The 24,213-nt window shown below is 41.9% G+C and overlaps 1 protein-coding gene across 1 annotated transcript in view; it reads right to left on the reverse strand.

The window, feature by feature from the left end:
• Window positions 1-24,213, reverse strand: part of LOC127658604 (FERM, ARHGEF and pleckstrin domain-containing protein 1) — a 102,136-nt gene that overhangs the window by 20,083 nt on the left and 57,840 nt on the right. The window contains 6 exon segments of the mRNA XM_052147979.1: window positions 1,406-1,643; window positions 2,059-2,140; window positions 2,610-2,653; window positions 2,656-2,745; window positions 6,013-6,102; window positions 11,639-11,843. Of these exon segments, the coding sequence (XP_052003939.1) occupies window positions 1,406-1,643; window positions 2,059-2,140; window positions 2,610-2,653; window positions 2,656-2,745; window positions 6,013-6,102; window positions 11,639-11,843 (749 nt within the window).

Below are 24,213 nucleotides of genomic sequence, written 5' to 3' on the forward strand. Positions count from 1 at the left end.
TAAGAAATGATGTATACCAGTACAGACATTCTATTCACGTTTCATTGTTGATGTTGTTGTTCAATATATATGATCAACTGATGTATGGGCATTCTGAATTTATATCATGCTTTACATGTTAGATTAGTTTGTTAAAGGATACTGTAGAGAAGTAAATGAGTTGTGCAATTAGATTGTGTTTGTGGATTTATCTGTGAATGCTAATTATTGTTTATGGAAGTGTTCATGCTATATGCACCCATGTGTATCAATGTAGTTTATTCTAATCTTGTGTTATTTCATTATTGTTAATTATTTTTTATTTATACGCCCCTTTTCAGACCACACACAAATTTATGGTGGTGAAATAAAGGGTCAAAGGAATTTCAAGCTGTTTTTTCATGTATCTGATCGGACAACTGTAGCGAACTAGTTCCCATTCAGCATCTCTTATTGGTTTTAAGTTTAACCAATTTTCATGCACGTTTTTCTTTTTTCTGTTTGTTTGGTTCTGGGGAAAGTTCTGGGGTTGATTGTGTCAAATGTTAATATGAGTGGATTGTCTCTCTCCACGTGGAATGCGAAGGGGTTGGGGCAATCCATAAAAAGAAGGAAGGTAATTAATTTTCTTAAATGTAAGAAATATGATATAGTGTTTCTTCAAGAAACGCATCGTTCCCCACAGGAAGCTGAAAATTTGGGAAGATATGGGTTGGACATGTTTTCTTTAGTGCTTCTTCAAGAGCAGGGGAGTCATTACATTGATAAGTATATAGCTATTATTATTATTTGTACTTTTTTTTTTTTTCTTCGTGTGTGTATTTTCAAACTTTGGCCACAAGGATGTTTGTTGGGGGTCAAGGTGGGGTTGGGGATGGGGTAAGGGAAACAATGGGGTTTAATGGTTGACTCTGTATATAAATGTTTTGCTTTGTTATGTGACATGTTGAGAGGCATACAATAAAAATGTTAATCTGAAAGACAGAAAAATAATGGGGAAAAGTGGGACTAAGGGGGGAATTGAAAGCACATTTATGCTGTCATTACAATCCATGCCACTACAGCAAAACTATAGGTGCAGTTTGTCTTCCATTTCTGTGTTTCCACCAGACTTTCCGAGTATGAATAGCCAAGCTGTGTGTCAGGTGCTACTTCCATCAAGTGCAAATATCTAATCAATCAAAACACCCTTTCTTTAACTTAAATTGTAGCTGTGTATAGATATTACAATCATTCCTTCATTTATTGTTTAGATATTCATAATGTAAGCAAAATTTAGATTTGTCAAAAATACTCATTTGAAGTATTTAAGCATAAGCCTTTTGGTCAAAATGTTTTTAGGATCATGAGCCAAACTGTTGACTGGTAGATCAGTGCCATACTCTCTCACACACACACACACACACACACACACACACAGTCTCACCTTTGCAGTCGCTGTAGTCGCTGTGTGTTGGCAGATAGTGTTTGCAGAGTCTTTGCAGTATCAGTCTATAGTGCAGCAGTCGATATAGAAGACTCAGCAGAAACATGTTTAACGGGATGTAACACACTTTCTGCAGCTCAAACTCACGACAAACAAACTCCAGCCTCCGGTATGCAGCACACACTCTCTCCAGCTCATACACACACTTTGAGTTCATCTGTAGCTGACATGAGAGGGACTGGGAGATAAGAAACGCACTGTCATTAATATGCATGATAACACACACACACACACACACACACACACACACACACACACACACACACACAGGGCTGCAGTTAGAAATTCATGGGCCTGGGACAAAACATATTCAGTTGTCCAACTGGGGGGGTAGGCATGTGGATGGGGGGGGGGGGCACGGACAGTTATTCCATCAACGTGCCCAACCCAGCAGTTTTTGCTGTCACTTTCACAGTTGCACACTGTCTCCGTGTTTATAATCACATCTCCCACTGACCGTGTCTGGATGCGCTCTACAACATGGAACAGCCTTTCTTTGGGCCCACCCTCAAGCTTCGGTCTGGGACAAAAGATCCTGTTGTCTTATCGGCGGCCCTACGCACGCACGCACACGCACACACACACACACACACCTTCAGGTCCTGTGTTGTCTTCAGCAGCAGGTCTCCTATACACTGAAAACCACCTTTAACCTGCACACTGGATCGATCTTCCCTAAAATATATATTGCAAAAGTATAATTAAAAGAAGAAAGAATGAGGAAATTTCTGCCATTTTCACTCACCTCCATTTTTCAAAACCCATATGACTTTTGATTGTTGAACACAATAGAAATTGTTAGGCCAAACGTTGGACAGCCTTCTCCATTCTCCATTCACTTTCATTTCATGGAGAACCCAGCAGCATCTACATTCATGAACATGGCCTCTTGTGTTCCACAGAGATAAGAAAGTCATACAGGTTTGGAACAACATAAGGGTGAGTAAATGATAACAGAATTAACTAATTTCAAACAAACTTGGATTTAAAGGAAAAACAAATCTTTTCTTTTTAATCAAAATGTCTTAATTTCCTAAGCAGTGACAAACCTTTTATCACATCAGAGTGTGTGTGAGAGAGAGAGAGAGAGAGAGTGTGAGTGTGTGTGTGACAGAACTCACGTGCATGTGTGAGTGTTACTCACCAGAGTGAAAGTCTCTCCTCAAGCTGCTGGAGGAAGTGTGTGTGGCGTGTGTGTGTAGTGGCTCATAGGTGGAACTCAACAGTGTCTTGAGAGAGTCAGGAACACACTCTTCCTTCTCCAACACTCTCTGAAACCACTAACACACATTTTATATATTTATTTATATTCACTCATACATAGAAAGTTACAAGGGCTACATCAGTGGTTCTCAAACTTTTTCAGGAGGAGGCCCCCTTGTGTAGGGTGAATCCTTTTGTGGCCCCCCAAAAGAAAACTCATGACGAAAACATCCTCAAACGTACAATTTTACTTACAAATTTTAGATTTGACCAAAAACAAATGAATTTGTACAATGCTGGAACAACAGTTCTGTTTGTAGCTTTATGTCTCTGATGTTGAATATACAAAATTAGTTAAATTCTACATTTCATAAAATATAAAAAAATTTTATAAAAAAATAGTTTTGACAGTTAACAATAATATTGTCTGAAAAGTGCAACAAAAGTATTGAATACTGAACAGTAATTTATGATGTTCATAGTAAAAGATGAACACTGAAAAATGAATTTACTGATTGTAAAAAAGTGCATTAAACTTCTTAAATTTTAATGTAGTAAATGACAGTGGCTCAAGTTTGGTTTGCAATTTGAACAGCAATCTGTTTTTTCAGCAATCTTTTTTCTGCAAGAAACAAAAAAATTCTGCTCTACTTAAAGAAATAGTTTTTCAATATAGAAGACACATGCAGACACATCAATTTAGTAACCACTGTTCAAGTACACACAACCTCAGTGGGAAGGGTGAGACTGTCTTTCTTTGCAGAGCTTATCAATTCTGGGTGTTATTGGGGACAGGCAAACTCTCAAGTCATCTTCCACATTAAGCCGTGCCCTGTATTTTGTCTTTATTGCCATCATGGCTGAGAAAGATGCCTCACAAAGGTATGTTGTTGGGAAAGGCAGCAATATTCTCATGGCCTGAAGAGCAACCTCCTTGTACTCCTTTTCAACTGTGGGCCAAAATTCTTCTGGGCCCTGCTGATTAAATCTCATCCTGAGAGTACGATCACTGGACAGTTCCAAAAGTTCATCTTCAGCCTTTCCACTGAGGCCACTGGCCATCACATCACAAGAAAAGGGATCTCGAACCCAGTCATATTTCTCCATGTCAATGTCTGTGAAGTAGCGACTGAAATGTTCATTCAGTGAGGTGAGGTGACTGGTAATGGTGTTGAGCATGAAGTCCACTGCCATGCAGTTTGTATCCAAAAATTCTGATAGATTTGGAAACATGTCAGTGATGCCTCTTTGTAGTTTGTGTACCCACAGGTCAATTTTTCTCCTGAAAGCATTTATTTTGTCACTTGCCTCCAGTATTGTGGAATAACATCCCTGAATGGACAGATTCAGTCCATTGAGACTACTGAAAATGTCTGCAAGGTAGGCTAGTTTTGCCATCCACTGTTGGTCAGAAAAAACAGTTCTAGATCAGGTTTATGTTCTTTCAAAAATCATGAAGCTCACGTCTGAGTTCAAACACTCGCTGTAAAACTTTTCCACGCGAGAGCCACCGCACCTCTGAATGGAACAGTAGCCGATCATGAGCTGCTCCCATCTCTGTGCATAGTTTTGCGAAGAGACGTGACTTTAACGGTCTTGACTTCACGAAGTTGACAGCCGCTACTACTACTTCCAACACATCATGCAGGTCAGGTGCCATTAACTTCGATGCAAGTGCTTGACGATGAAGCATACAGTGAGTGGCTGTGATCTTTGGATTTATGGCTTGAATTCGGGTGACAACTCCACTCTTGCGCCCAGTCATTGCTGCCGCACCATCAGTGCAAACAGACACGCATTTTTCCCAGCTCAGATTTTCTTCTACCATAAAAGTGTCCAACATTTTGAAAATTTCCTCACCTGTAGCTCTCCCCTCGAGTTCTTTTGAAAATAAAAAGTCTTCCATAATTTTACTTTCCCATAAATATCGAACGTACACTAATACCTGCGCAGCACTACTAACGTCAGTGCATTCATCAAGCTGAAGTGCGAACTGTTCACACGATCGTAATCTTTCGGTCAGTTGAGATTTTACATCAAAAGAAATGTCTTTGATCCGCCTGCTTACTGTATCGTTGGACAGCGGTATGGATTTAATCTTATTCGCGGCCTCCTCCCCGATCATCACTCGGCACATATCCACTGCTGCTGGAAGTATTAATTCCTCTCCGACTGTGTGAGGTTTTTTACATTTGGCTATTCGCAGGGCTGCAAGATACGATGCATGCTGTGCTTTCTCAGGTATTGTCGTGATGTTAGTCAGTCGTACCTTTTGCTTGACGTATTCTTCTTTCTTTCTCTGAAAAAAATCCTTACTTTTATTTGCATGCTCCGGATGAATTGTTGTGAGATGTCGGTTGAGTTTATATGGTTTCAGTGCTTCAACGGATAAAATCTTCAAGCACAGTGTGCACTGTGGTCTGCCGTCACTATATTCCATAAAGCCATATTTTATGTACGAGTTTATGCAGTTTCGTTTTTTTCACGCTGGGCTCTTCTGTTGTGACCTTCTCAGCCGAGACACTGCATCCTCTATCTAAAAACTTGTCCATTTTAAATAGTCTTGGCATTTATCAGCGTGTTCATGTTGTTGTGTTCACTAGGCTACCTCAACGGTTTGGTGACGTTTTAGCGTAATATGATATGTATAATTGATAATATTTTTAAAATATTTAATTAAAAAAAAAATACATCACACTTCACATAGGACAATCCTAACTTACATACAGGTAAAATAATTTTTAAAAATAATTTCATATTCTAAAATTTCTTTGCGGCCCCCCTAGCGCCATCTAGTGGCCCCCCAGGGGGCCGCGGCCCCCAGTTTGAGAACCGCTGGGTTAGGACACCAGCATCTGATACACAGCATATGTACTGTATGCTTATGAGCAGTAATGCTGGTCTTTTCAACAGGGCAGTTGATGATGTAAACAGAGAACAGGTGCAGATAATCTGTTGTGTTAATCTCTGATGAATTCCTACAGGAACCACAATGCCCTAAGGTCTCTAAACATAATCCCGTTTCTGTACACACAGACACACACACACACACACGTTGGTGTGAATATTATTATGAGGACTCTCAATAGACATAATGATTTTTATACTGTACAAACTATAGATTCTATCCCCTAACCCAACCCCTTAACCTAACCCTCACAAAAAAACTTTATGCATTTTACATATTTATGTCCTCATAAACCACATTTATAGCATAAATGTCCTGGTAAACCACCCAAACACACACCCCCTATGGATTCATGAGCTCTATTCATGAGTGGCTGGATAGGAATGTGCGTGTGATAGATGAAAGAGTAGATCTGATGTATCTGTCCATCATTTACCACTGTGATCAGCTCCAGGTCCTTCAGGTAAGTCCTCTCAGTGCTCAACAGCTGTTTAGCTATGAAGAATGCATTATCAGCTGGACAGATCTGATAACAGACAAACCAGAACAAACTATCAGTAAAGGAATATTCTGTGTTCAATACCAGATCATTTCTATTGACAGAATCTGTGGTATGTGGACGATTAATACAGACAATCATTTTGGCTTTTCCATGTGAAATGTGTAATTTGAGCTGTATAGCTGATCAAGGACAATAATCTCATGGTTGTGTTTACAGTGCCTTTCGGGTATCTTTGTGTGTATCATGCAATAATTAAAGAATTTACTGGCTTTACATGGTTAGACAGGGTTAAAATATTGCAATATTGTGTTATTTGGTCAATGTTAAAATGTTATAATGTCAACATCTAAAGTGTTAAAGTGGTTGTAAACAGTGTGTAATTTAATCTTTTCCCCAGTGCTATTTCTTGCCCCATATGAATAGTAAGTAACCCTAAATTTGGGCTGTTTTAACAAATTGAGCAACAAGTCAAAATGTATTAAGTACCTTTATTGAAACAACTTCAACTACACTAACAACAGTAAAGTCATAAGATGTTTTATGCATATAAACCTTCCCATAAATTGCTTCTACAGTACCACCACATACATACTGTGTAATATATATATATATATATATATATATATATATATATATATATATATATATATATATATATATAGACTGTCTGTGGCTTTTCCCCTCTTCTCTAGGGCTGGGGAGGGAAAAAAAAAGAGGAGAGGGAAAGGGCAAGGCAGAGTGACATTGAGAGAGGAGAGAGAGAAAAAAATTGCTCGCCGGTTCCCAGACACACTGTCGCCTGGTCCTCGATCACTCCTCCACCCTCTGGTGGATGACAGCTGCTCCTCCCCAGGCAGACCGGAGCCAGACCTCTGACCCCTGGTGGATGGAATGCCCCTCCATTTTGGCACCCTGTAGGGAACTCCTCCGGTGGCCGGCAGAGAGCCCTTCTCCCCCCGCGTCCAGGTGGCCGGCAGCAACTCCTCCATCCACGGCTGCTCCTTTGGGTGGATGGCAGTGGCGAGGCCTCCACGACCTCGGCGCATCCCTCGGCGCATCCCTCCTCCTTCCATGGCTTCGGCACCAATGTAACAAAGGTTAAGGATGGGAAAGGAGGAGGTGGGAACTGGCTGAACAGTCAAAATAATATTTAATTTAAACAAAAAGACACAACACAAACACACACATGGCAGCTGCATATGGCTCTCTCTCTCCTGAGCTGCTGCACTTATCCCTCTCCTCGGCTGATTAGCCCAATTGGGAGCCGGGCATGCGTAGTCATGGCTTGGCCCCGCCCTTCTCCTTGTCACATCTTGTTATCAGTTCTGTTCTGTAATTGGTTATTACTTCAGTTTTGTTATTGGTTGTCTTGATTTCTTGTTACTCCATGTCTGTATATTTAAACCCTCATGTTTTCCATTGTCCTTCCTCAGGTATTGATTGTGTAATATTGGTGTTATTTCTAGTTCATAGTTTTTTGACAGGGTCGGAGTGGGATTCATATTCATCCTGAGAATTTAATGTCCAAGTCATACCCCCCAGTTGTAAACTTAAAGTAAAATTCTCTCATCATTGACTCACCCTCATTCCATCACAGATGTATATGACTTTCTTCTGCAGAACATCAACACATTTTAGAAAACAATATCTCATCTCTGTTGATCCTTTCAATGTAAGTGAATGAGCAGCAGTGTGAAACAGACCAATACTGAAGTCCTTTTTTACTATCAATTTCCACCTTCACTTTTCTAAGAGCTTTTCTCCCCTTAGAGTTCTTTTTGGTGATTTATAACTTTATACATATCACCACCTATTGGTCAAGGAGGAGAATTATAGAAAAAAAAAATTTGATAAATTTCTCACCCCCACCTATCATATTGCTTTTGAACACATTTTTAACCACTAGAGTCATATAGATTACTTTTAGGCTGCCTTTATGTGATTTTTGGCCACCATTCACTTGCATTGAAAGGATCAACAGAACTGAGATATTCTTCTACAAATCTTAATATGTGTTCTGCAGAAGAAAATTTTTACATGCAATTTAAGAAAAGTGCCATTTACCAAAAATAAAGAGTGAAAAAAAAGACAAATTTGTACTTTTCTTTTAATTGGAATGTATGTTATGGACAGTGGCAACATGGTTACTGTCTCTTTAACAGGGTTTTCGCACATGATACAATATTGAAGGCACTGTGCAGTTTGTTTTGTTGAGAGCTGTAAAGTCCCATTATTTTCGTATTGTGCTGTGCTTTTGCACCTGTATTCTTTTACTTCATTTATGAAAATAAACAATATTATTATCATTCTGCAATTCTAGGAATGAGGATTTCTGAGATTGACTGAGATTGTGAGACTGCAGTCAGTAAATTTATGATCTTGTACCTGAAGCATGTTCATCAATTTCAACTAACACCGTGTCCTAACAGATGCAATGCGAAGCCGCTACACGTGATAAAAGGTATCTTTTTGTTGGAACCATCCGCGACACAAAATGGCCGACAGGGCATCACTATTTTTGAAATGGTTTCCATTTCTGCAATGTCGAGCAAGCCAGCGCAGTCACCGATTGGGTCTAAAATAATTTTTATTGTAGTATATTACACTCTGCAACTCAACAACTTGATTTTGGCCGAGGGTGTCACACACCTACTGAATGTTGTGCTTGAGTTCTGTCACACACATCCTGGTACAGAATGGCAGAGGGGAGAAATACCGGCTCTTTCAGATTGTCTCCCCACTTCCCTGTCATGTGGAGATCAACAAAATAAACTAAATACCAGATGACACGGACGGTCGGCAACTGTCATGCGACACATGATGAAAGTTTATTAATAAACATGCAGACCTGCTGGCCCAATTTGTGACTGGCTCACTGGGAATTCTCCCGATCACCACTCTGGCCTTGGTTTTCACCAGTAAATTCTAAAGTTTAGATCTTGTCATAGTTTATGTTTTGGATTCATGTTTTTTGGATTTATTGCACCTTGTAAATAGACTTCACTTGGATTCTACTTCATAATTTCTTCATCTCCTGCCTGTCCGTCTCAACATTACAGAATACCTGACCAACAATTATGAATTTAGCAGTTTCATTCATCCGTCTTCATCAGAAAAATAGACCCGTTCTGGACTTTTGTGAGGCTTCCCTTAAACACTTTTTCCATAGTGGCTTGGATGAACCACTATATTCTTTGATGCCTGGAGACTTTATTTTTTTTAACTCTGATTCAATACATTGATTTTGCTCCACAACTGAGCGGATCATCTTTCACTGTGAGAGTGGCTGGTCAGGAACCCGGCACAACTACAGTTACCACCAACCCAGAGTCCACAGCTATACCAGAGTTCACAGCCATAGTGTCAACGCCTACCACAATCCAGAGGCCACACCTGCCACGGTCCACATGCCATCGTAGAACGAGTGCCTGAAGCCTCTACCATCCCAGAGATAGCACCTGAGACACCATATAGCCATGTTTTCACCGCTGCCATGCCAAGCCATACAAATGCCAAACCATGCTGACATGCCTGCTATGTCAAGCCATGTTGAAATGCCTGTCATGCCAAGCCATATCGTCTCACCTGCCATGCCGAGCCATGTTGTCACGTCTGCCTCGTCAAACCATGTTGTCAAGCCTCCCATGCCAAGTCATGCTGCCTTACCATGTCACGCAGCTACATCTGCCGTTTCATGCCATACAGTCACGTTTCTCACTTCATACCAAGTCAACACATCTGACCCACCACACCAGGCCGCCTTGACCCATGGGCCTCCACCTCCAGCGGCTTTGCTCCCTGGGACTCCACATACAGTGGCTATGCACCCTGAGAGTCCAGCATACCATGCTGCTTTGTCAGACTTGCCATGCCACGTTGCCTCTTCAGCCTCACCATACCACTCTGCCTAGTCATGCCCTGCTCCACAGCACATGTCTGTCTCTTCAGGCCCTGTCCACAGCCCGTCAGGCCTTGCTTCACAGCAAACTTCTGTCTCATCAGGCCCTGCCTCACAGCCCACTTCTGTCTAATCAGGCCCTGCTCCACAGCCCACGTCCTCCTCAACAGACCGCGCTCTACAGCCCAAGTCTGTCTCATCAGGACAGGCTCCTGGCCTTCTGTCGGATAGGCCCTTGTCTCCTGGCCTTGCACCGAATCTGCCCTTGTCTCCTGGCCTCCCGCCGGATCCGGCCTGGTCGTCTGGACCGCCCTGGTCTCCAGAGCCCTCTGGTTTCCTGCTGTCTCCAGCACCCTCTGGTCCCCCATTGTCTCCAGTGCTCTCTAGATCCCCAAAGACCTCCTCCTCCCAGCTCTCTATTGAACTTGCTTGTTGGTCTTGTTTTTTGTTGGACGTAGGGAGCCAAACATAGAGGGGGATCTGTCAGGTTTAGGTATGTACATGTTTTGATTTTCATATCTTTTATTTTGATAGTGCCATGTTTCCTGTTCCTATTCATGTCATGTGATTTCCCAATTCCCACCATTTTTTATGTGTTTAGTTTTTATTGGTTCCTAGGTTTATAAGACTTGTCTCGTTATTGGTTCATGTTTCATTGTCTTGTTATCAGTTCTGTTCTGTAATTGGTTCTTTTTTTATTAACATTTATTTATTTACAAAACATATATAAATAGAATAAACATTTAACTACCACTATTACCCTCACCCTCCAAATCCCCAGTTCCGCCCTGACTGTCAACAAACATTCCTGTGGTCACACGAGTATATACAAAAAAAAAATAATAATAAAATTGGCGATCATTACCCTGGTCAGAACCCAATTTTTATGCATTTATTCTCCACATCGATGACTGCCCCATCACCCAAAATACAGAGTCTGGGGCAAAATGAAATCTGAGTGCCCAATACGTCACACATAAAACTCTGAACCTTCAACCAAAATTCTTAGATCTCAACACAACACCAAAAAACATGTTTTGTGTCTCCATCTTCTGATTGGCATTGCCAGGAGGTGGGTGTGTCTTTAAGACTAAGCCTATACAATCTAGAGGGGGTCCAATAGAATCAATGTAAAATCTTGAATTGCATAAGGTGCACCCTTGCATCTCTAGATACAGACTTGATGTTTTTTTTTTATCCTAGCCCACAATACCTCCTCCAATACCAAGTTTAAATCTTTCTCCCATAGTCTCTTGATAGAAGTTTAAGCTCTGTCCCCCAGACTCTGAATTAGCAGAGAGTAATACACTGATGTCTCATGACCTGTCATTGGTTCTTATGTTATTATTTCAGTTTTGTTATTGGTTGTCTTGTAATCTTGTTACCCCATATCTGTATATTTAAACCCTCATGTTTGCCTTTGTCTTTCATCAAGTATTGTGTAATGTTGGTGTTTTTTTCTAGTTCATGGTTTTTGTTTATAGTCAAGTCAAGCCAAGTCAAGATTAGTTCTCATCATAGTTTATTTTTGGGATTCATGTTTTTGGATTTATTGCACCTTATAAATAAACTGCACTTGTTTTCCACTTCATAATTTTTTCATCTCATGCCTGTCCTACTTAAAGTTACACACTATCACACTTGTGCAGACACACATCTCACCTTCCTCCTGTTGTCCTCCTCATCAGTGTGTATGGCAGTGCTGCCATTCAGCATGGGTGAGATGAGAGGAGATGGAGTCACTCCCCTACATTCCTCAGCATGACCATTAACTAATGTTACCAGAGCACACGTCACCTCTGACAGAGAGAAACATGGACAAGAAGTCATTTTCACACATTTTCTTATTGCAGTTCTTCCCATGATACTTATTGTGATATATGATTTACACCGATCAGTCACAACATTAAAACCACCTAATATTGTGTAGGTCCCCCTCATGCTGCCAAAACAGCACCAACCTGCATCTTAGAATAGCATTCTGAGATGTCATTCTGCTCACCACAAGTGGTTATCTGAGTTACCACAGACTTTGTCAGTTTGAACCAGTCTGACCATTCTCTGTTGATCTCTATCATCAACAAGGCATTTATGTCCACAGAACTGCTGCTCACTGATTTTTTTTTTGCAAATCCCAGGAGATCAGCAGATACAGAAATACTCAAACCAGCCGGCACCAACAATCATGTCACGCTCCAGATCACTGAGATCACAGACTGCACATTGCAAGACGGTTGGTTTGAGTATTTCTGTAACTGCTGATCTCCTGAGATTTTCACAACAGTCTCTAGAATTTACTCAGAATGGTGTCAAAAACAAAAAAAAAAAATCAGTGAGCAGCAGTTCTGTGGACATAAATGCCTTGTTGATGAGAGAGATCAACAGAGAATGGTCAGACCGGTTCAAACTGACAAAGTCTGTGGTAACTCAGATAACCACTCAGTACAATTGTGGTGAGAAGTATATAGTCTGAGATGCGGGTTGGTGCTGTTTTGACAGCACGAGGGGGACCTATACAATATTTGGCAGGTGGTTTTATTGTTGTGGCTGATCTGTTTATTTTAACATGTTAATATCATCACTAAAAAGTACCAATAAGTACCATGGTACTACAATTTCTTTTGAACATTAACCATGGTAGTACCATGGCATTTTTTGATGTGCCATGCAAACACTATGACACATGAATATGGTGATTATACAGTACCGTTGTATATATAAAAGTACCATGGTATTATCATCTGATAAATAATAATAATAATAATAAATAAACACCAGTTTCTCATACATAGGGGCTTGGATATCAGCCTGTATATATTAGTTCCCCGTCTGTCACTCATTCGACGTTGTGTCGAATGAAGCGACACTTGGGGACTTTCTTGAAGGCCTCGGTTACCACTGAACTTGAGAAAAGGCCAATGAGAATTTGGCAGACAGAATTTGCATTTCCCTCCCCCGGACATATGGGTATAAAAAGAGGGAATCGTGCATCCGTTCATTCAGATTTCATCGGAGCCGAGCGGTTGTGCTATCAGCGAGCTGAGATCACTTCTGTTCCACTCACCTCTGTAGAGCGTTTGCTGTTGGATCTACGGCGAATATCAGTGGCTTTCTCCTTCTCTGCATGGCAGTGTAGCTTTGCCCCTGGGCACTTCCACAGCGCTTCTAAAAGAGAATATTTTTCGAAGAGAGTTTATTTCTCTAAAATAGCACACACAGCAGGCGTTGAACGTCCTTTTCAGTATTTATTAAAGATGCCTTTCCGCCCCTGTGTAGTTCCTGGATGTGGTCGATATCTCTCCGCTCCTGACGGCCATAGACGCTGCCTTGTGTGGATGGGCCGTGCTCACATGGAGGCGGCGTTTGTGGATGGTTCATGTTCCCACTGCGAGAACTTAACCATTGCAACTTTGTGGTTGCGGTTTTCTTTCCTAAAAAAGGAATGCCACTCCAGCCACTCCCACGCGTCGCTCCTTCCCACGGGATTGAGGATAACCCGGCTGCAGTTGAAGGCGATTTGGGGATAGCAGCGGGCTCTGATTCGCCAGGTAGTTTGCCACGAACCAACTGCCCTCCAGCACGCTCGTTGACTTCCATCCAGGCTTGAGGTGAGAGCGGCTCGCCTCACAGCCAGTCTGATTACTCACTTGGAGCCGCTGAGCTGGATGATGAATTCGCCGCTGCATTGGAGAGCATCTCGGCGTCTGACGCAGAAAAATCGACTGGACTGCCACCTTGGGGTCAGCACGCCCTGATGGCTGACATGCTTGCCCGGGCCGCTGTGAGCGTGCGGTTGGACTGTAACTCTCTATATTCCCTGCAGACCTCACGGCTAGACGATTGGTTCCCCCGCCGTCGAGGGTAGTGAGCGCGAATGAGTGAGGAGGTCGGTTGCAGACAGTGAAAGGTGCCCTCCATGAACTCGTCAGCTCATCATGCACCTCTGGGAAAAAAGGGACCGGGGGCGGGGGGTTGTGGCTGTGAGCGCCCCCGCAGGAAGGCGTCTTCAAGGACCCGGAAGGCTCCCAAGCGCTACTGAGATGGACGACCCAGGGAGTGAGACATTTGCTCCGGAATGGTAAACAGACCACTCCGTCCCCCTCGCCTCCGGACACACGACTACTGTCCCCCGGCCGGCCAGTTCTGAAAAGATTAGAGGACGCCTACACGGGACCTTCTCCTCAGTCACTAACACACCCTGCCAGGTGTGCGGAGGTAGGTGAGTGCTTCGAGTCTTCTCTCAGCCCCAAAGCCTTCGGGACGCACTTTTGCTTCCGACGTGACACTAACTGCTCCGCCCACTACGGAGCCCCACCAGGTATGTCACTTGGCTTTCACTTCCCAACCAGTCGCGATGGCTGACCAGGACCATCCGACTCGGCTACGTGATCCAGTTCGCCAGGCCCCCACCCCCTTTCGGCAGTGTCCGCTTTACCTCGGTGCACGGCGAAGCCGGCCACACCCTATGTGCAGAGATCGCGACACTTTTACTCAAAGACGTGACAGAGCCTGTCCCTCCAGCCGAGATGAAGAAGGGTTACTTCATCGTACTCAAGAAAGGCGGCGGCTTACGACCGATCCTGGACCTGCGAGTTTTCAATCGGGTCTTGCACAAATTCCCATTCAAGATGCTCACGCAAAGACACATCCTAACATGCATTGCCTCGACACTGACCCTTCCTACGGTTCGCGTTTGATGGGCAGGCGTATCAGTACAAGGTCCTCCCCTTTTGCATGTCCCCTCGCGTCTTCACGAAGGTCGCAGAGGCAGCCTTGCTCCGCTAAAATGGGCATTCGCATACTCAATTACTTCGATGACAGGCTCATCTTAGCCCACTCTCGAGAGTCACTGTGTGCCCACAAGAACCAGGTGCTCAGGCACCTCAGCTGTCTAGGGCTTCAGGGGAAAAGTGCAAGCTCGCCCCAGTTCAGAACATCTATTTTCACGGCATGGAGTTAGACTCAGTCTCAATGACAGCATGCCTCACCAACGAGCATGCGCAGTCAGTGCTGAAATGTGTCACCTTATTCAAACAAGGCACAGCATTTCCTCTAAAAACATTCCAGAGGCTCCTGGGGCATATGGCATCCTGCAGACGTGAGTCCTGAGATTGGCATGGCGCCGTGGCACATACCGTGTGTTCATCACCCCTGCCTGCCACCAGACTTTCAACCCCTGGACAGACCTTTGTTTTCTGCGGACAGAAGCCCCCCTACAGCAGGTGTCCCGCCGCGTCTGGTCACCACAGACGCCTCCAAACAGGATTGGGGCGCCGTGTGCAATGGGCAAGCAGCCGCCGGCTCCTGGACGGGGCCCCGGCTGGGTTGGCACATCAATGCCTAGAGTCGCCCTGCGGATGTTTCTCCCGCTACTTCGGGGCAAACACGTCTTGATTCGCTCAGACAGCACCACCATGATAGCAAACATAAATTGTCAAGGCGGCGTGCACTCTCGTCATATGTTGCAACTCGCACTCCATCCCCACCTTGGGAGCCAACAGCGACTCAGGTCATTGCGTGCCACCTCAACACGGCAGCGGATGCGCTGTCGCGACAGGACAAGCTCAACAGAGAGTGGAGGCTCCACCCCCAGGTGGTCCAGCTGATTTGCTGTGCAAGGTCAGGGAGGATGAGGAACAAGTCACTCTAGTGGCCCCCATTGGCTCACACAGACTTGGTTCTCGGATCTCATGCTCCTCGCGACAGCCCCTCCCTGGCGAATACCCCTGAGGAAGGACCTTCTTTCTCAGGGCGGGGCACCCTCTGGAATCTGCGCCCAGACCTCTGGAACCTCCATGTCTGGGCCCTTGATGGGATGCAGAAGATCTAAGTGGCCTACCACCTGCTGTCCTAGACAAGATCAACCAAGCCAAAGCTCCCTCTACCAGGCAACTTTACGGCCTGAAGTGGCGCTTGTTCGCGAATTGGTGTTCTTCCCGATCTGAAGACCCGCAGAGATGCGCAGTCGGGTCAGTAATCTAATTTCTACACAACGTCGAGTGAGCGACAGGCGGGGAACGTCTAGATTACGGTTGTAACCTCCGTCCCCCAGGCCACAGCGCTGAACCGAGCCACTGTAATGGCCGAACCTTATTCTCGGCTCCTCAGTGCAAAACCCGAATGATCAGATGCACGATTCCCTCCTTTTATACCCGTATGTCCAGGGGAGGGACATGCAATTTCTGTCTGCCAATTTCTCATTGGCATTTTCTCCAGTTCAGGGGTAACCGAGGCCTTCAAGAAAGTCCCCTAGTGTCACTTCATTGACACAGCGTCTCGTTCCCTCCATCAGGAAATGGAGGTTACAACAGTAACCTAGACATTTTCTGCTCCTCAGCTCTATAAATGTGCTAAGAGTTTGTGTGTTTGTTCATGGTCCCCGACAGTGTACTTCCCAGTAAACTACACTATACAGGAAAGCATAATGTATGTATCTCCTTACTTGTCCAAAATTGCCTCTTTTTGCGTAGCACAGTTCTAAATAAAGCAGGTAAGCACAGCCCAGCACAGATACGACACAAACTCATATTTATATGTGGATGGTATATTACTCTACCAGTCAAAATTTTAGACAAACCTACTCAATCTTTATTATTTCCATCCAAATTTTAATAGTAAAGTCAATAAAATGATCAAATAAAGTACATTTAGTGACCAAAAATGGTAAATCAAAATTATGTCTGACATTTAAATTTCTTAGATTTCAGCTCTGCATACTCATTCTCTCAAGCAACTTCTTGACATTTAAACAGTACTGAAGGAGTTCACAAGGATGCTGGACTCTTGTTGACTGCTTTTCCTTCTATTTACTCCAACTCGTACATTTTATATATTTTTTTCTTTTCTTTTATTATTATTAAAAAAAGTAGTTTTGTATATTAAATTCATACATTTTAATTACAATTAAAATTTTGTGTACAAAAATTATTTCAAGCATTTATGCATAAGCCTTTAGATTAAATGTTTTTTAAGAAGATAAGGAACAACAATTCAAGTCCCAAACTTTGACTGGTAGTGCACAATGAACACAAACCTATCAATGTATTCCAGAACACACAAACATACAACATAAAACAAAGTATACTATACAAACAACATGTAATAATGTACTGTATGTATAATGGCCATTATATACATGCATTTTCTGACTGATAGCAAGACATGTACTGTGCAGCCACAGAAAGGGAATGGGGGTGGGTGGGTTGGATTAATGATGCTATGCAAAAATATGAGCAGTAGAATCGTTAAAAAACAACTGCTGAGTCTTCAAAGGCCAACTGTAACTTTATTGACACTAGTGCACAAAATACATTGTTAAAAAGTCTATGTGGTTCATAGAGAGCAGCAGAAGAAAATGTTATTCAGAAGAACAGCCAGGAAACATCAGAGCATGATTATAAACTAGAACAGTGCTGAATGAGAGCAAGAAAGAATGGCTACGTTGAGAATAGCACACTACCACACTACTTGTACTCGTTATGCAGTATTTATATTGTGCGAATTTACATTGGAAGCAATCTCAAGCATATATTTTAAAGTGATCACCTTCTTGACTCATTATTTGACTGGACTAATTCTTTTTTTTTTATACACAAAATTGGATTAAAAATGCATTTTTATTTCCAAAATGATAACTAGATGACATCGCTGAAAGAAATGTGACAAGAGAGCATGCTACCTTTTGAAATGTTCATCACTACATAATGCATAATGCCTGACATACTAGGCAGTACACAGTGTTGAGTAAGTTTTATGTTAGTACTCTATTCCAAACATAGCCATTGTCTAGAAGTGGGAAAGATCATCAACATGTCATTCACACAAACCAACAGCAAGTGGGGTGATTTTTCTCAAGCGATCAAGTTGACAGTAAACAGTTTGAAAATAAATCATTGATCATTGTGTGAGCAAACAAAAGGAGATCTGTCACAGACACTCAAAAACATATTCAAAGGTTCATCAAAACATCATAACAGAACAGCCAGTGAGGGGAGAGCATGCAACCAAGCATTTAAAAACATCATTAGTGTCACAAAGATCCATTAATTCATTCCATTTTAAATGCCAGCAGAAAACATGATGAGCATTTATTGATCATAAATGACAAGTATGACAAGATCAAGCCATTAAAGGGCAGAAAAGACAAGCTAGAAAACAGAGAACAAAGTGAAAATCAGCCAGCTGTGCAGTGACATCAAAGCGGAGCGAGACATCACAGGCAGGGATTAGAAACACATCATAATTTGTTCAATTTGTGTAACCAAATATAGATTATCATTATCTTCCTGCTTCCTTATTATGGACATTTTGGCAAAACTCTAGAACAGGGAAGCAATTTTAGTTCAAATATCAATAAAAAATAAAACAGAACTAAATCAAATGCCCTTTCTGATCCCTGCTCAAGGACATATAACAGGTAAACCCATGTGCAAGGTAAGGAAAAGAGAGTGAAACACAGTAAAACTTTTAAACAAATGCTGTCATGTGACACTTCCTCTCTATATGCACTGAACCATCAGAACACTTTAGCTAACATCATCTCCGAATCCATATGGACCCTTGTCACAATTCCGAGTTTAAAGTACACTTTGGAAGAGTAAAGTTCTAAATCCATAAATAGGAGACCACAGCAAATATTAATTTAGCGTTCCCACTTGGTCCAACAGTAAAATAAATCAATAAATAATTCCACAATTACATTTCCATGATTTTCCAAAAGAGGAGAAAAACAAAGAGTAAAGAGTGAGAGAGCAAATGTCACCGTCACTCCCTAAGCAGCTGTATTACAAACTCCATCACAGCACGGTTGACTTTTTTACCTAGGTAATATAACACAAAAATTATTTTATATAAAAATGTACACTAGTAAATACAAAAATGAAAATGTAAGTTATATTTACGCTTCTAAGTATGACGGAAATGTGACATCATAGTCTGTGAACTGGGTCCATTATTTTCTACTGTTTTGAGAAATGTTTACACTGCTCTTTTCTGTGCAATGAAAGCACACAGTGACTAGGGGCTGTCAAAATCCAAAAAGGACTAGAGCACCACAGCACCATATTGACATAAAAAGTCCATATTAAAAGAGCAATATGTAACATTGACATCAAGCGTTTAAAATGGGTTCTGCAGTCAAATTCAAAATATTGGAGAGAGTTGTCTCGCACGCCCTTCCTCCCCAGACTGGAAGCTCAAGCAGGTTGCCAGGTTGAGGACAGACAACAGGAATGAGCAAACTGACAATGGCAAGCGACGAGCCTTACACTGCAAGTTGCTCAGCCAATGTATGTGTGTAGCGGGACATGGTCATGTGTCTGTCACTGGGGGAGAGGAAGCGGTAAGGACCATCACCTGATGATTAATGGTACGTAACACCCGTGTCTCGTTCCAGTGACGACGGAGAAGGGTTTGAAAAGGCCGCCGAGAGTGCCAGTGAGAGAGAAAACCCAAGGCCTGTAGCTGAAGCTCACTTGACTGTGAAGCTGAGACAGTTTAAATTGTGAAGCTGACATGCATGAACATTAGACAAACTGAAAACATTAAAGACTGACTTACTTGGACTGCCACCCATGTTCCGCTCCCTTCCTTATTCCTGGAACCTTCCTTCACTATATGTTTGCAATGTTTTTATTGTTTGCAAATTATAAACTAGCTCATGTGGATTGTTTTATAACTTCCATGGCTGCAGCACACAGTGTTGTTTACCCGCTAACTTGTTTCAAATCTGCCAACCCGGGTGTGGAAATGCTATTGGAAATGGGTAGTGGGCGGGATCACACAGGCCAAAACACAAACAGAAATTCCAGAATGGACATTTCAAAGTAGAATATACTGGCTGTAGCATTGTTTCCAGAGAATCCAATATTTCAACTTAGCACGTTTCCTAAATCTCTGATAGCATATTCAGATCATTTCATGCTTTAGTACAGTAAATATATTACATACTGCTCCTTTAAAGCTTTTGTGTGAGCACAGTCATTATCCAATAAAATCTTCCCTTCCACTGTAGCTCTCAAAGCACACTGATCATATGGACTCTCATGAATCTGCACAGACATGGCCACTGTGATATGTCGTTATATTGAAGAGCTTGCCGAACAAGATTTTTGAACAGTTCTCCTTTTGTGTCCCACTAAAGAAAAGAACGGCATACAGGTTTGAAATGTGTAAACGATGAAAGAATTGTCTTTTTTGTCTGAGCTATTCCATAAACCAGTGCAACTGAAAACAATCTCTTACTGACAAATACATTCAACACAATATGACAAAAAACCCTAACATATTAAACATATCTAATAAAAATCATGCATGATTTGATAAGATACAGATCAAAATCCAATCTCTGCTGGATTCAGAGATAATTCTGAGGCTCAGGCAGAATGAGAACATTGAGCCACATGATGAAGACCATGAGCTAGGCAAAGTTTTATTCATTTTGAGTCTGTTTAATATGCCAATACAGAAGCAGCTGCAAGTGCCAACACACACCGAATGAATGGCAAACTGGTATTAAAGTGTCTCTCTTTATAAATGAAGATAAAGCTCCTCACCACAAGGTTGCTACAAACAACTTAGTCGACACACTTCTAAAAATAGCACAATTATTTCAAGTGAAATCATCACTTTCTTAACATATTCAACAATTCTAAAAGTAATGATTTATGCAGGGTGTTCCCCACAAAGGTGAGGCATGAAGGCCCCAGAGAGTGTTCTCCCTCTAAAGCGTTCTCCTACAACACAACACTGCCTCACCAATTATGATGTCACCTGTCATGGCTCCACCTCAAAGATCTTTCAGAAATACCTGGAAATTTAGCTGCCTTTTAGTCACATCGTTTAAAAAAAACATGAAGGGCACCATGATGACATAATTACAGAATTCCATTGAGGTCCGACTCTCCGTGCTGGGGCAGGTCAATTCAAAACTCATGGTGGAAGTTAATCAATATTGATCATAATTAAGTTTATATCTGTAGTGGCAAGAGAACGATCAATTCAACCTGGTCTCATAGAGTCACATTACTAACCCTACTCATGTGCAAAATCATTTTTACGTGGCTTGTTGTTTGTATCGGACATTTTCCTGGTCAAATGAACAACAATGACTTTCATACTCTTATCTCTCAAATGATATTTTTTAGGCATAATCTACAACCACAATTTTCATCAAACTGCCCAATGACGACTTTAACAGGAATTAAAGTGTCTTACAGTATTATTTTCTGTAAAGCTGCTTTAAATCAATGTGTTGTGAAAAGAGCTAACCAATTAAAAATCACTTGACACAGATTATCAGTTCATAAACACTTTTCACCCTGTTCCTCACACAATGCTCTCTTATGACATTGAAACACTTTTAATAAAGTGAATGACTTGTAAAGCTGTTGATTTTTCCAGTGATTTTCAGCTGTTAGTTTCATTAATATAATCGCCGCACAGGCGGAGAGAGACGGAGCGTGAATTAGCAACTCTCAGCGGGAGTTGTTAATCACTTGACCTTCGGGACTCGCTGCTAGGACTTTTCACACTGTGCTTAACCCTAGGTTTTCTTCAATTTAAACCCCGCCTTTAACCCCATGTAAAGAAAACATCTTGAAAGCGGGTTAGCGCAATTATGAAACCTTGCTCCGGAGTAGGGTTAGTACCGCATTTGCGGGGTTAACCCCATATTGCGTTGCCAAATGTATCCACGGTTTTCCACTAGGTAGTAGCCACTAGGTGGCGCCATGATGATTCTAATTGCCTGTTTTGAGACACAATGTAAAAACTACCAAAACGAGCGATTCAGATGGAGCACAACCACTATTTAAGTTTCTTTGTAGTAAAAATTTAATTCAGGCTCAACTTGTGCTATTGTTGTCTGTCATAACAACTCAAAGTAGTTAATAATAACACCGTAACTAAGCTCGGCCCATCTACACACTCAGGTGAGGCACTGTCAATAAAAACATGGTCATCTCAGCTCTGTGAAGAATCGCCACTATACTATACTGAAAAAGGTGGATACAGTGTGAAATGATGCAGTGTTAGAATGTTCTAAAACGTTTTTTAGCAACATACAAATCAATCGTAAAATGCCTCAGTGTTTACCTATTAAATATAAAAATATATATTATTAAATATTCATGTGCTTTGCTCAGTCACTGAAACATTTACGTTCTCCGTCTGAGGGAAACCGGTAAAGTGTAGAAGTGTGCTGGCAAACACAAAAACAACAATTTTCCATATTTTCGTGGCATATTTCAGAAGATGAAAGCCAAATAAAGCTGAATTGCTTGGAGACATTTCCATAGAAAAGCAGAGTAGCTCCATTGACAGGTTGCGTTTCTGTCGTGAGCTGTATTTGTCCAATCATTATAACCTTTATTAACCAGGATCATATCTGGTTAAAGCGGTCTCATTGTTATCGAGACCACAAATCAGTGGTTTACAAATGTACAGACTACCCAGGATTAATTATTAAGCATGGGTAATGTATGAACAGTGTGAAACATGAAACAGAATATCATTTGACCATACTATAAATTTACCAGAATAACCCGAGGTTAACAATTTCAAGTGTGAAAAGCCGTGCTGAGTAAATGGCTTCAAAAACTGGACAATCACATAAGTGAGGTGGGGTCTTGTGTTCGTGAAGTGACCTATAAGCTTCTGCTTTTACTGCAGAACTGACAAGACATCAAGTTGATGTGAAGCTTTTAATCGCTCTCAGCTGCATCTCATCACAAACACTGATTGTAATCCCAAGCATCTGCCTTTTTTTCTACACTAAAATGACATCAGAAAGTTTGTCTGTTTTTATTGAATGTATCTTCTTTCCACACTGAAAGTTGCATATGGACACACGCGTTCTACAGCAAGCCTCGAGGGAATAAATACAAAATCACACAATTTCACAAGGTTAGGTTACTCCATGAATCACACCTGGCTACTGGTGTGTTTTCTCCCTTGGTTGATACAGGTGAAACTCGAAAAATTAGAATATCGTGCAAAAGTTCATTAATTTCAGTAATTCAACTTAAAAGGTGAAACTAATATATTATATAGACTCATTACAAGCAAAGTAAGATATTTCAAGCCTTTATTTGATATAATTTTGATGATTATGACTTACAGCTTATGAAAACCCCAAATTCAGAATCTCAGAAAATTAGAATATTACATGAAATCAATAAAACAAAACGATTTTAAATACAGAAATGTCGGCCCTCTGAGTATAATCATGCATATGTACTCAGTACTTGGTTTGGGCCCCTTTTACATTAATTACTGCCTCAATGCGGCGTGGCATGGATGCTATCAGCCTGTGGCACTGCTGAGGTGTTATGGAAGACCAAGATGCTTCAATAGCGGCCTTCAGCTCTTCTGCATTGTTTGGTCTCATGTCTCTCATCTTACTCTTGGCAATGCCCCATAGATTCTCTATGGGGTTCAGGTCAGGAGAGTTTGCTGGCCAATCAAGCACAGTAATACCATGGTCACTGAACCAGGTTTTGGTACTTTTGGCAGTGTGGGCAGGTGCCAAGTCCTGCTGGAAAATGAAGTCAGCATCTCCATAAAGCTTGTCTGCTGAAGGAAGCATGAAGTGCTCTAAAATGTCCCGGTAGACGGCTGCGTTGACTCTGGACTTAATAAAGCACAGTGGACCAACACCAGCCGATGACATGGCTCCTCAAACCAACACAGACTGTGGAAACTTCACACTGGACTTCAAGCATCTTGGATTGTGTGCCTCTCCATTTTTCCTCCAGACTCTGGGACCTTGGTTTCCAAATGAGATGCAAAATTTGCTCTCATCAGAAAAAAGAACTTTGGACCACTGAGCAACAGACCAGTTCTTTTTTTCTTTAGCCCAGGTAAGACGCTTCTGACGTTGTTTGTTGTTCAGGAGCGGCTTGACAAGAGGAATACGACATTTGAAGCCCATGTCCAGGACCCGTCTGTGTGTGGTGGCTCTTGATGCAGTAACTCCAGCCTCAGTCCACTCCTTGTGAAGCTCCCCACACATTTGAATGGCCTTTTCCTGACAATCCTCTCCAGGCTACGGTCATCCCTGCTGCTTGTGCACCTTTTTCTTCCACACTTTTCCCTTCCACTTAACTTTCTATTAATGTGCTTTGATACAGCACTTTGAGAACATCCAACTTCTTTTGCAATTACCTTTTGAGGCTTTCCCTCCTTGTGGAGGGTGTCAATGATGGTTTTCTGCACAACTGTCAGGTCAGCAGTCTTCC

This window comes from Xyrauchen texanus, chromosome 18 (assembly GCF_025860055.1).
Source record: "Xyrauchen texanus isolate HMW12.3.18 chromosome 18, RBS_HiC_50CHRs, whole genome shotgun sequence".
NCBI classification, from domain to species: Eukaryota; Metazoa; Chordata; class Actinopteri; order Cypriniformes; family Catostomidae; genus Xyrauchen; species Xyrauchen texanus.